General features: G+C 46.1%; 2 protein-coding genes across 4 annotated transcripts in view; both read right to left on the bottom strand.

Annotated features, from left to right (window-relative positions):
* The window catches only part of ctc1 (CTS telomere maintenance complex component 1), a 31,793-nt gene extending 30,053 nt beyond the window's left edge, over nucleotides 1-1,740 (bottom strand). The window contains exons 1-2 of the mRNA XM_027276608.1: nucleotides 1,713-1,740; nucleotides 1,056-1,069 (exon numbers count right to left, since the gene is read on the bottom strand). Coding sequence (XP_027132409.1) covers nucleotides 1,056-1,069; nucleotides 1,713-1,740 — 42 coding nt within the window. The remainder of the gene's footprint in view (nucleotides 1-1,055; nucleotides 1,070-1,712) is intronic.
* A 2,153-nt stretch (nucleotides 1,741-3,893) lies between these two features.
* tsc22d4 (TSC22 domain family member 4) lies at nucleotides 3,894-13,198 on the bottom strand. 3 transcript variants are annotated; one of them, XM_027276616.1, is made up of 5 exons: nucleotides 12,672-13,198; nucleotides 9,562-10,269; nucleotides 9,346-9,479; nucleotides 5,418-5,466; nucleotides 3,894-4,214 (listed from the first exon to the last, which is right to left on the bottom strand). In XM_027276616.1, the coding sequence occupies exons 2-5, from the start codon at nucleotides 10,231-10,233 to the stop codon at nucleotides 4,065-4,067; spliced, it is 1,005 nt and encodes a 334-aa protein (XP_027132417.1). In that variant the 5' UTR covers nucleotides 10,234-10,269; nucleotides 12,672-13,198; the 3' UTR covers nucleotides 3,894-4,064. The 3 variants fall into 3 exon arrangements, with proteins under 3 accessions (XP_027132417.1, XP_027132415.1, XP_027132416.1); XM_027276614.1 differs by having other exon boundaries at nucleotides 5,418-5,469; nucleotides 12,672-13,197; XM_027276615.1 differs by lacking the exon at nucleotides 12,672-13,198 and adding an exon at nucleotides 10,932-11,150 and having other exon boundaries at nucleotides 5,418-5,469.
* Between the last annotated feature and the right edge of the window lie 677 nt (nucleotides 13,199-13,875).

Genomic DNA, 13,875 nt, shown 5'->3' on the forward strand with positions numbered 1-13,875 from the left:
TCATGTTTCAGGTTGGAGGTGTGTGTTTCATGTTTCAGTGGAGGTTGTGTGTGTTTCAGGTTGTTGTCAGTGTGGCGGTGTGTGTGTGTCAATGTTTCAGGTGGAGGGTGTGTGATGTTCATGTTTTGCAGTTGAGGTGTGTGTGTTTGTTCAGTGTCAGTCAGGTGGTGGTTTGTTCATGTTTCAGGTGGAGGTGTGTGTGTTGTCATGTTCAGGTGGAGGTGTGTGTGTGTGTGGTTCATGTTTCAGGTGAGAGGTGTGGTGGGTGTGGTTGTGTGTTCATGTTTTCAGGTGGAGGTGTGTGTTTGTTCATGTTTCAGGTGAGTGTGTTTAGTTCATGTGTCAGGTGAGGTGTGTGTGTTCATGTTTAGGTGGAGGTGTGTGTGTTCATGTTTCAGGTGGAGGTGTGTGTGTGTTGATGTTTCAGGTGGAGGTGTGTGTGTTTCATGTTTCAGGTGGAGGTGTGTGTGTGTTGTGTGTGTGTGTTCATGTTTCAGGTGGAGGTGTGTGTTTGTTCATGTTTCAGGTGGAGGTGTTTGTGTTGTGTGGTTGATGTTTCAGTGGGGGTGGTGTGTTCATGTTCATCAGGTGGAGGTGGTGTGTGTTCATGTTTCAGGTGGAGGTGTGTGTGTTCACATGTTTCAGGTGGAGGTGTGTGTGTGTGTATGTTCAGGTGGAGGTGTGTGTGTGTGTGTGTGGGTGGTGTGTTTTTTTTTTGTTCATGTTTCAGGTGGGGGGTTTGGTGTTTGTTCCTGTTTCACAGTGGAGGTGGTTGTTTTTTCATGTTTCAGGTGGAGGTGGTGTGTGTTCATGTTTCAGGTGGAGGTGTGTTCAGGTTTTCAGGTGGAGGTGTCCTACAGAACCTACAACACTTACACAGAACCGACACACACCGACAGACAAACCTGACACACCGACAGAACCGACACACTACACAAAACCGACACCGCACGAAAGACACTGACACACCGACAGAACGACAGAACACTGACACACAGACAGAACCGACACACACGACACAAACAAAACCACGACAGACACCGACAAACACTGACACAGCCCGACAGACCTGACACAACACCGACAGACACCAAGGACACACTGACAGAACCGACAGAATCCGACACAAAGCACCGACCGAACACCGACCAAGAACGAACCCCTGACAGACAACCGAACACCGACACAGAACCGACACACTGACACAAAACTGACAGACAACAGCAACCGACAGAACACTGACACAACCGACACCACCGACACACAACCGACACAGCACCTCAACACTGGACAACAACCGACCAGAACCGACACCACCGACGAACCGACAGACCCGACACAGAAAACCGACACACCGACGCAACCGACACAACCCGACACACCGACAGACAACAGAACAGACAAAACCCCCGTACAACAGCCGACAGGACAACCGACAGACACCTACACAACCGACAGACACCTGACAGACACCGACAGAGACCGACACAGACAGACACCGACACACCGACAAGAAGCAAGACAGGACCGACGGCCAACCGACAGACACCGACAGACACCGACACAGCGACAGACAACCGACAGAGCACGTTTAATATTCCAGATAAAAACCAGTTTACCGTTCAGGTGAAGAGCAAGGTGTCAGACACAGGTGTTCTGCAAAGGACAGAGCTAGTTTTTTGTGCGTCCTCTCTGACGTCTGATCTCTGTACGTATACTGTCCTCACGACCTCCCGACATCTTCCGTTCCTTTGCAGGAGTCCGGCTGGTTAAAAGGACATTTTCAGCTTCATCACAACACAACCCTTTGTTCCTGGTGGTCTCTGGTCTCCCGCCCCTCCTGTGCTGATGACTCGTGGACAGGTCAGTCACCAATCAGCTTCTAGACTGACAAAATGATGGAGGTGGTGTGTTGGATGTTCAGATGGTGTTGCAGGTGGAGGTGTGTGTTCAGTGTTGTGTGTCTGAGTTGTGGAGGTGTGTGTGTGTTGTATGTTTCAGGTGGAGGTGTGTTGGTTGTTGATGTTCAGGTGGAGGTTGGTGTGGTTGATGTTCAGGTGGAGGTTGTGTTAGTCAGGTGGGGTTGGGTGTGTGTTGTTAGTTTCAGGGGAGGTGGTGTGTGATGTTTCCAGGTGAGGTGTGTGTGTTTGATGTTGTGCAGGTGGAGGTGTTGTGTTTATGTTTTCGGTGGAGGTGTGTGTGTGTGATGTTTCAGGTGGAGGTGTGTGTGTTTCATGTTTCAAGGTGAGGGTGTGTGTGTTGATGTTTCAGGTGGAGGTGTGTTTGTTCATGTTTCAGGTGGAGGTGTGTGTTTGTTCATGTTTCAGGTGGAGGTGTGTTTGTTCATGTTTCAGGTGGAGGTGTGGTGTGTTCATGTTGTAAGGTGGAGGTGTGTGGGTGTGTTCAATGTTTCAGGTGGAGGTGTGTGTGTTCATGGTTTCAGGTGGGGTGTGTGTGTGTTCATGTTTCAGGTGGAGGTGTGTGGTTCGTTCATGTGTTTCAGGTGGAGTTGTGGTGTTGGTTTGTTCATGTTTCCAGGTGGAGGTGCGTTGTGTGTGTCATGTTTCAGGTGGAGGTGTGTGTGTTCATGGTTTCAGGTGATAGGTGTGTGTGTTTCATGTTTCGGTGGAGGTGTGTGTGTGGTGTGTGTTCATGTTTCAGGTGGAGGTGTGTGTTGTTCATGTTTCCAGTTCAGTGGAGGTGTTTTTGTTCATGTTTCAGGTGGAGGTGTGTGTGTTCATGTTTCGGTGGAGGTGTGTTGTTCATGTTTCAGGTGGAGTTGTGTGTGGTTGATGTTCAGGTGGAGGTGTGTGTGTGTTCATGTTTCAGTGGAGGTGGTGTTGTGTGGACACCTCCACCTGAAAACCTGAACACACCTCCACCTGAAACATGAACACACACCACCTCCACCTGAAACATGAAAAAACAACCACCTCCACTGTGAAACAGGAACAAACACCAAACCCCTCCACCTGAAACATGAACAAAAAAAAAACACACCACCCACACACACACACACACACCTCCACCTGAACATACACACACACACACCTCCACCTGAAACATGTGAACACACACACCTCCACCTGAAACATGAACACACACCACCTCCACCTGATGAACATGAACACACCACCCCTCACTGAAACATCAACCACACAACACAAACACCTCCACCTGAAACATGAACAAACACACACCTCCACCTGAAACATGCACACACACACACAACACACACACACCTCACACCTGAAACATGAAACACACACCCTCCACCTGAAACATCAACACACACACACCTCCACCTGAAACATGAACACACACCCCTCCACCTAAACATGAACACACACACCTCACCTGACACATGAACTAAACACACTCACCTGAAACATGAACAAACACACACCTCCACCTGAAAACATGAACACACAACCACACCCACCACACCTCTCACCTGAAACATGAACCACACACACACACACCTCCACCTGAACATGAAACACACACACCTCCACCTGAAACATGAACAAACCACCACCTGACTGACACTGAACAAACACACACACCTCAACTGCAAAACATGAACATCACACACCCTCCACCTGAAACATTGACACACACACACCGCCACACTGACAAACAACCTGAAACACACACAACCTCCACTGAAACATGAAACACACACCTCCAACCTGAAACATGAACACACACACACATCAGTCTGTTCTGTACATAAACACACACACACATCAGTCTGTTCTGTATATAAACACACACACACATCAGTCTGTTCTGTATATAAACACACACACACATCAGTCTGTTCTGTACATAAACACACACACACACATCAGTCTGTTCTGTATATAAACACACACACACATCAATCTGTTCTGTCATTAGACTTTATTAATTTATTAGACTCTACTCTTCATCATCATCTCCATCATGACACAAACAGTCCTGTTGTCATGGTTACAAGAGCCCTCATCATGAGGATCAGCCTGTTAAACTCGTTACCCCAACGGCACTGTCAGGTGAGGAGTGTGTGTGGCTTGTGTGTGTTATGTTGTGTGTGTGTTGTGTGTCAGTGTTCTCAGAATGTGGTTCTCTCTCTCCAGCTGCTGGTTCTTTTCTTGCAGTTCTCTGATTTGTTCCTTTAGAAGCTCCACCTCCTCTCTGACCGCCAGCATCAGGTGACTCTTCACCAGGTCCTACACACACACACACACACACACACACACACACACAGGTCAGTGCAGATGTTCCACTCTGATTCAGCCAGCAGAGGGCGCAGTCACAGCACAAATAATTAAATTTTCATGATACAGGTCAATGTTTCTGCCTCTTAAAGGAAATGTGAACTGTTGAATCTGTCTTTATATTCCATAAACTACAGTAAACCAACAGTATAAACTACAGTAAGATCACATTATAAACTACAGTAGAATCACAGTATAAACTACAGTAGAATCACAGTAATAACTACAGAAGAATCACAGTAGAATCACAGTATAAACTATAGTAGAATCACAGTATAAACTACAGTAGAATCACAGTATAAATTTCAGTAGAATCACAGTAATAACTACAGAAGAATCACAGTATAATCACAGTATAGACTTCAGTAGAATCACAGTAGAATCACAGTAAAAACTATAGTAAAATCACAGTAGAATCACAGTATAAACTATAGTAAAATCACAGTAGAATCACAGTATAAACTATAGTAGAATCACAGTAGAATCACAATATAAACTACAGAAGAATCAAAGTAGAATCACAGTATAAACTTCAGTAGAATCACAGTAGAATCACAGTAAAAACTATAGTAAAATCACAGTATAAGATATAGTAGAATCACAGTAGAATCACAATATAAACTACAGAAGAATCACAATAGAATCACAGTAGATTCACAGTATAAACTATAGTAAAATCACAGTAGAATCACAGTAAAAACTATAGTAAAATCACAGTAGAATCACAGCATAAACTACAGAAGAATCACAGCAGAATCACAGTAGAATCACAGTATAAACTATAGTAAAATCACAGTATAAACTATAGTAGAATCACAGTAGAATCACAATATAAACTACAGAAAAATCACAGTAAAATCACAGTATGAACTACAGTAAAATCACAGTATAAACTACAGTAAAATCACAGTATGAATTACAGTAGAATCACAGTAAAAACTATACTAAAATTACAGTTGAATCACAGTAAAAACTACAGAAGAATCACAGTAGAATCACAGTACGAACTACAGTAAAATCACAGTATAAACTACAGTTATATCACAGTATGAACTACAGTAAAATCACAGTATGAATTACAGTAAAATCACAGTATAAACTACAGTAGAATCACAGTACAAACTACAGTAGAATCACAGTAGGAATTAAACTCACCATGGCCTGCTCGATTTTGTTGTCGATGGCGATCAGACTGTTACTGGAACTACTGTAAGACACAGAGAGGCAGACAGGTGAAAGACAGACAGCTGAACGACAGACAGGTGAGAGACAGACAGCTGAGAGACAGACATGGTGAGATGAAAATGAGTCATGTTGATGGAAACATGGACACAGACTCGTCAATAGACTAGTCCTTGTCCACAGACTCGTCCACAGACACAAACTCAACCATGTCCAGTTGTCCACAGATTCGTCCACAGACACAGACTCGTCCATGTCCACAGATTCGTCCACAGACACAGACTCGTGCATGTCCACAGACTCGTCCACAGACACAGATTCGTCCAGAGACACAGACTCGTCCAGAGACACAGATTCGTCCAGAGACACAGACTCGTCCACAGACACAGACTCGTCCAGAGACACAGATTCGTCTAGAGACACAGACTCGTCCACAGACACAGACTCGTCCAGAGACACAGACTCGTGCATGTCCACAGACTCGTGCATGTCCACAGACTCGTCCAGAGACACAGACTCGTGCATGTCCACAGACTCGTCCAGAGACACAGATTCGTCCAGAGACACAGACTCGTCCACAGACACAGATTCATCCAGAGACACAGACTCGTCCAGAGACACAGACTCGTGCATGTCCACAGACTCGTCCAGAGACACAGATTCGTCCAGAGACACAGACTCGTCCACAGACACAGACTCATCCAGAGACACAGACTCGTCCAGAGATACAGACTCGTGCATGTCCACAGACTCGTCCAGAGACACAGACTCGTGCATGTCCACAGACTCGTCCACAGACACAGACTCGTCCATGTCCACAGACTCGTCCAGAGACACAGACTTGTGCATGTCCACAGACTTGTCCAGAGACACAGACTCTTGCATGTCCACAGACTCGTCCAGAGACACAGACTCGTTACCTGTGGCAGAAGAGCAGCAGTGACATCATGGTGGCTTCGGAGCCCCGCCCACTGTGTGGCGCTCTAAGAGGGACTGACCAATGAGGGTGAGGGGCAGTGGGGAGCAGTGGATTCTGGGACAGGGCTGGGGGCGGGGCTGGCAGGGTCATGTGAGGTTGTGGTTGGTTGGTAGTTCTGGGCCGGGCCTCAATGATTGGCTGACCCCAGGAGGGCGGGGTTAGTGATCTCATCCTGGGTTTGGGTTCAGAGGTCATCAGCCCAGCACCCGGCCAGGACTCCCTTACACCCAACATGTGACCTTTGACCTTTCTACGATCCCGTAACACAACAGGTTTCTCTGGTTGCTTAGCAACAAACTGCAGAGTCCTGAGTGGGAGGGGTGGAGTTGACGGAGGACGCCGTTGAGGACGAGGACAGGGGGCGGGGTCACACAGGGGAGAGGACGGCTGCTGTCGCCCTGAGATCATTTTCTTTACACTACCAAACATCTCCAACCAATCACAGCCCACCATCAAACATGACCGTCCAATCAGAGCTCAGCTTCAGAGTGCAGGAAACTGTTGACCAATCACAGCCAGGATCAATCATCAAATCAATCAGAAGATGATTCACAGACCAATCACCTCAATCCACTCAATCCTCCGTTCCTGATTAAGGTCCAAAATGTCCCTCGTTAACGTCCTCTGTCCCTCGTTAACGTCCTCTGTCCTATGTTAACGTCCACTTAGTCCACTCATTGTTGTCCCTTGTGAATGTCCAGTGTTTGGGGACAAAATAAGTCCATCCAGACTGTCTGTGATTGGCTCAGGTCCTCGTCCAATCAGAAGCAGCTGTCCAGATGTTAACTTCAGTCTAAAACTCTAAACGAGTGAGAGACATCAGCCCTGTCTGTCTCTCTCTGTCTCTCTGTCCCACACACACTCACTCACTGCTCTCTGATTGGCTGTTGTCTCATTCCAGCTCCAGCCCACTCACTGTCACAGCCAATAGGAACCCTGCAGTGGAATTCTCCTCCCGCCCACTCAGAGTGAGTCAGAACACAGAGCTTCATTCATTCGTCCACACAGACGCACGTTTAAAAACATAAACAAAGGTCAGCTGAGCTTTATATGATAATGAATGTGCAGTGACTGTTAAAGAGAGTAAAGAGTTCAAACTTTAAACGTGAACTGCTTCAAACATCGTTTCTTAAAGCTGCCGTACGTCTTCATGTTCAGTCTGAGTCTCTCTAACATGCGAGCAGGTTGTAACTCTGTCACTGTCTCTAACGTCCTGTGACTGATTTAAAAGACTCGTCATGACGTTTGAGCTCCGAGTGTCAGTAACAGTAAACAACACGGGTCTAACGTTAGCGAGTCCAGAGTCAAAGCGTGTCACATATGTTGTCATGTTGTGGTCTGAGCTGGATAACGTATCAGCATGTTGTGTTGTGTGGGTAGCGTCGTCCAGACTCTCCGGGCTGATCTGCCTGTAAACTGTCTTGTTGTATTTCAGTTACTCTGTCGGCTGCCTTTGAGAGATGGTCGGACACACGCAGCAACAAAACACTATGAGTGTTATTTTAGCTTTCAGCTAACGTGATCCAAGATACTGACTCATGTCTGAAGACGTTTGATGTTAGCTAACAATAAATGATGTAACAAAGCAAAGGAGAGCGATGGAGGCAGGAGCTAACACGCTGACTGTAACTGAAGCTGAGCGGTTAGCCAGCTGGCCGTGGCTCCGCTGTGGCGTGGCTGTGGCTCCGCCGTGGCGTGGCCGTGGCGTGACTGTGGCGTGGCCGTGGCGTGGCTGTGGCGTGGCTGTTGGTCGCTTCGTGGTGTTGGCTGATGGGTGATTTGTAAAAGGCGAGCTAGTTAGCACGATGAAGCTAACGGTCCAGATAAAATACAGGCACATGACAGATAGTAACGTTACGTTAACGTGATGTAACGACGATGAGAGCAATGGAAACCTGACTGCAGTTCAATGAACGACCAGAGGTGTCGCTGTTAACAATGTTCTCTGAACGTTACAGAGAGAACGTTTAAACATCTGCTGCACTTATGACATCATCAGAGGCTGGAGCCAATCAGAGAGCAGCAAATCTAATATGAAAAACACTCAGACGTCCTGCTGACCCACCATGAATGAATAGGTCCTCTGTTCGTCCAACCAACACACACACACACACACACACACACACACAGAGTAACATGCACATACACACACAGAGTAAGAGTAACATGCACATACACACATACACACACACACACACACACAGACACACACCATAGGTCTATTTTCAGTGCTCTGACAATCAGCTGACACTGCTGTGTGTGTGTGTGTGTGTGTGTGTGTGTGTCTGTGTGTGTGTCTGTGTGTGTGTGTGTGTGGTATGTAGGTCAGCTGTGTGTCACACTGGTGTTAGCTTCAGTAGCATTAACACTGAACCTGTAGACCCGCTCAGACCTGAGGTTGTTCTGGTGGTTCTGAGTCAACACTGAGTCTTGGCAGGTTTTTCATTGTCGTTGGTGTTGTTGGTTCGATCCCCCCATGAGGAAAACACTGACCTCATGACGTGTCTGTGCTGTACCAGTACGATCGGCCTAAAAGGGATAGTTTGATATTTCTGGTACTTTGAATGTGGAAGAATCGTCTTTAACCTGACGATGAGTTTCAGTGTTCCAGAATATTTTATATATATTCAGAGAGGAGCCACAGAACATCTAAACTTCAGCCACGCTGTGAAATGCTGCAGATCAGCTGTTCCACACAGAAAACACAGAAAAGTTTTCATGTCACTAAAACAAAAACAAACAGCAACGCCGGTGTTGAGAAAATGGTGACGGAGGAAACTGCTGGAGCTGAAGAGTGAGTGAATATCTCAATATACAAATGTAAGCTGTATGTGTGATTTATATTTATATTGTGGAGGTCAGCTGATGGAGCTAACACTGCACGGTTACAGTTCAGAGAAGAAGAAGAAGAAGAAGAACTACCTGGGCTCCCCCGGCAGGTTGAAGATGGTTTGGTCCAGACTGAAGGCTGCTGGAGTCTGAACGGGGGTCAGAGTGGGATGGTACAGTCCAGCAGGGGGGGAGCTGGGCTGAGAGTGAGACAGCCTGAGGACAGACTGACAGAGAGACAGACAGGTGAGTGGCTGTAAACGTGTTAAATATGCTCAGTCACTTCGTCCAATAGAAAGGTGTTTGTACCCGTCCTGCAGCATCCACGTCCAATCGCAGAGGAGGAGGGACGTTTCGTGGGCGGGGCGAGGGAGGTGGAGGGGTGGAGTCAAATCCTTGTACTCCCATTGGTTCAATGCGGTCCAGGAGCCGGATGTTAATTGGCTCTTGGTGCGTCGGGGAGGGCGGGCCGCTGCGCAGTACAAGACCCGCCCCCTGCCTCCCCCTGATTGGCTGAGCCAACAGGTGGGCGGTGTCCTGGGAGTGGACTCCGCCTCTCTCTATGTCCCGGCCAATCATCTCCAGGGACTCCAGTGAGTGGGCATGTCTCATTGTGTCCATCACTCGCCTGAACCCCGCCACTTCCTGACGCTCCATGAAGTCTGTGCACGTCCATCGCCCACGGCGATACGGCTCGCCCCGCCCAACACTGCCAGCCCCGCCCACAGCCAACCGCACCACCCTGAACCTGGAAGAACACCCCGCCCCCTGCCCCGAGGCATCATGGGAGATGTATTTCCTCTTCAGAGAGGGCGTGGTTGGCTGGGAGGAGCTTCCCTGCAGCGTCCCGCAGGAGGAGGCTGCTGATTGGAGGATGGGCAGGACCACGCTGGGAGCTGATTGGCCAGCTGGAGTTTGAAGGTTGAAGTCTGAGGTCACACTGGTGATCTGGAAGCCACTCCTCTTTTTACCACCACTCATCGTTACACACACACACACACACAGACTACACACTCACTGAAACACAAACAAACAAAGAGACGTTTCAGTTCTGGATCGTGGCTACAACGAGATCAGTGATTGGTCGAGCCTGCTGTCGTGGTCCTGATGATGTTCATTATTATTATATAATCACAGTTTTCGTTATCACTACACTCAGGTGACCCTCTGTCCTTAATGAGGACGGCTGGGCCGCTCGGTGTAGTTCGGCTGTGACGAAGAGATTCCGAGTTCTGACCCTGAACTTTAAGTGAAATGTTCCCTCAGTGTTTTTTTTTACTGAATCTGTTTTTGGATTCATCTTCCAGCTGATCATGTTTCAGCTCATGTTAACGTCTTTATGATGATGCATCATGGTCTACATGTTGTATCATGACATGTCCTAAAGATACAGGTATCACCAGCAGCTCTAACAGGAAGTGACGTCATGCATGGACGAGGTCAGCAGGTGACATGGAAAGACGTTCTCACTGTGACCTAACAGAATCATTTGAAGTATTTCAGCTGTAACCACGACACGTCTGACACTGACCGCCTGACCTTAACAGCCACCAGCTCTGAACCCTGAAGGTTCCAAACAGGAGACGAGTCCTCACAGTGGATCAGCTGCATGTCCTCAAAATGTATGATAACAAACACACACAGACAGTTTAACACAGTATAAAGTAGAACTGTCTCACCACACATCCTGTCTGTCTCTCTGTCTCTCTCTCCTTGTAGTGGTCAGTGTCTCTCGCCCTGCAGCTTTCGTCTCAAACTCACTTTCTTCTTCTGTGTTTCCTGTTTCCTCTGACTCACTCTGTTCTGTTGCTGGTTGCTTCAGTCGGCTGCCTCTTACACAATCTGGATTAACGTGTGTGTGTGTGTGTGTGTGTGTGTGTGTGTGTTCAGTTCAGGTTCTGCAGGATCTCAGCTGTTGAAAGTTTGAAACCACAGTCACACGGTCAGTCAGTCGTACTATTTGTGTGTGTTTTTTAAACAGCTGCTGTTTCCTCACAAATTCACATTTTTTGCTGCTCAGCATGAAGTGTGTGTGAGAGCCACATGAGCTCATTCGATTGGACCGTTCGATGAAATGTCTGCATGCTGATTGGCTGCTAGAGGATGACAACAGCACTTGACTTCCTGTCCAGAGAGCGTGAACAATCAGTTTTGTGTTTGTGTGCTGATCCTCTGCATTCGTATAAACAGATTTAATTCAGATTTATTTAACATCTATCATCAGAAGCAGATAGGTGACAGGAAGTGACATCACAGATGAACACTGACCTCCATGATGTCATCGTTCATGTCTGAAACTTTATGAATCGTGTTTGTCATGGCTGCTCGTTACATGTCAACATGATACATTAAATCTGGTTTTTACATTAAGACCGTGTGTCTGTATGTTATATATACTGTGTGTATGTCATATATATATTCTGTATGTTATATATCCTGTGTGTCTGTTATATATCCTGTATGTATGTTATATATCCTGTGTGTATGTTATATATCCTGTATGTATGTTATATATACTGTATGTATGTTATATATCCTGTGTGTATGTTATATATCCTGTGTGTATGTCATATATACTGTGTGTATGTTATATATCCTGTGTGTATGTTATATATCCTGTATGTTATATATCCTGTGTGTATGTTATATATCCTGTGTGTATGTTATATATCCTGTATGTATGTTATATATTCTGTGTGTATGTTATATATTCTGTATGTTATATATCCTGTATGTATGTTATATATTCTGTGTGTATGTTATATATCCTGTATGTTATATATCCTCTGTGTATGTTATATATCCTGTGTGTATGTTATATATCCTGTGTGTGTTATATATACTGTGTGTATGTTATATATCCTGTGTGTATGTTATATATCCTGTATGTTATATATCCGGTGTGTGTTATATATACTGTGTGTATGTTATATATCCTGTGTGTATGTTATATATATTCTGTATGTTATATATCCTGTGTGTATATTATATATCCTGTATGTTATATATCCTGTGTGTATGTTATATATCCTGTATGTTATATATCCTGTGTGTATGTTATATATCCTGTGTGTTTGTTATATATATATCCTGTATGTTATATATCCTGTGTGTATGTTATATATATATATCCTGTATGTTATATATCCTGTGTGTATGTTATATATCCTGTGTGTATGTTATATATTCTGTATGTTATATATTCTGTATGTTATATATCCTGTGTGTATGTTATATATCCTGTGTGTTATATAATCTATACAGATAAGAAGGTCGTATGTTCACAGTTAAACTTGAATTTATAATATTATTCTTATACAATAATCTGACCGTAGCTATAACTGAACGTATCGTCAGCGTGCACATATTCAGGATAACAGCATGACCGTCTGACGTCATCGTTGTAAACAAACACTCACGTTCATGCACTCGTGCGCGCTCCCGCCACCCCTGGTTCTTAATCTGGATGAGCGGCCGCGCGCCTCCCTCACTCGGTGACGTCACGCCAGGCCCGGTGACACAATCGATCCATTATACAGGAAGAGAAAAAAACAAGCAGCTGCGCACTGAGCATGCGCGGCACGGCCGCAGGCGGCGGGAGCGCGCGCAGAGTTTACAGAGAGAAAAGTTTCAACAGGAACCTCCGACTTCTTCTACGATTAATGTTTCAGTCCAACCAAGAGGCAAAGTGCAGGGAAGTTTCCTCTCCTCCTCCTCCTCCTCCTCCTTCTTCTCCTCCTTCTCCTCCTCTAAACTAAAACAAGCTCCCCTTCTCTCTCCATCCTCCTCTCAGTATACAGCGCGTGTCTCTACAGCAGCCAATGAACGAGCAGTAAACACCTTCTTCATCTTCATCATCATCACGTCCGGGTCTCACGGGTCTGACCCGGATCATCCATCTCTGTGCCTGAAGTTCAGTGAAAGAGACGAGACATGCGCGTGAACCAGCGCCGTGCGCGTGCACGTGAGCGTCGGCCCGGGAGGCGCATGCGTGTTGTGAGCTACTGTTCATGTGAATAGTTTGAAATTCAGTCAGAACATTTAGTAAAACTTTATTAATGAAGTCTGCAGTGACAGCTGAGGTCAGTTCACCTGAATCCAGGTGTTTACATCACACCTGATCTATTATGACTCATCACGACTCACCTCACTCTTCATCAGAGTTATCTCAGCTTACTCAGTCCGTCGAGTCTTTCAGGGTTCAGTCCGTCGAGTCTTTCAGGGTTCAGTCGGTCGAGTCTTTCAGGGTTCAGTCCATCGAGTCTTTCAGGGTTCGGTCCATCGAGTCTTTCAGGGTTCAGTCCATCGAGTCTTTCAGTCATGTCTGTTCCGAGCCTGGAGACCTCCTGTGGTCTCACTGCAGTCAAAGGCAACATCCTCCATCAGCTCCATCAGGCCTAGACAATAAAAACTGTTCCTGCAGAAAGCTTTGGTTTAAATCAACTCGTTTTATGTCCCAGAACTGTCCCTGTGCCCAGGTCAGTGTGATGGTGAAGACTTAGACTTGTGTGTGTGATATAAACACCAACAGCTGAATGATGAATGAACATACCACACAATAAAACTGCATCATCTCCTCTGGATCTTTTAATGTCACTGTGATGTCACTCCCAGCTGTGATGT

This window comes from Larimichthys crocea, unplaced genomic scaffold (genome assembly GCF_000972845.2).
Source record: "Larimichthys crocea isolate SSNF unplaced genomic scaffold, L_crocea_2.0 scaffold468, whole genome shotgun sequence".
Taxonomy (NCBI): Eukaryota; Metazoa; Chordata; class Actinopteri; family Sciaenidae; genus Larimichthys; species Larimichthys crocea.

What these genes read in the sequence shown, in the direction of transcription:
- tsc22d4 (XM_027276614.1), bottom strand. Translation starts at nt 10,233, where the DNA reads ATGAGTGGTGGTAAAAAGAGGAGTGGCTTCCAGATCACCAGTGTGACC. An exon ending in AACCTGCCGGGGGAGCCCAG is followed by an intron (nt 5,470 to 9,345) that starts GTAGTTCTTCTT and finishes TGTGTCTTACAG; the next exon opens with TAGTTCCAGTAACAGTCTGA. An exon ending in ACAAAATCGAGCAGGCCATG is followed by an intron (nt 4,215 to 5,417) that starts GTGAGTTTAATT and finishes GTGTGTGTGTAG; the next exon opens with GACCTGGTGAAGAGTCACCT.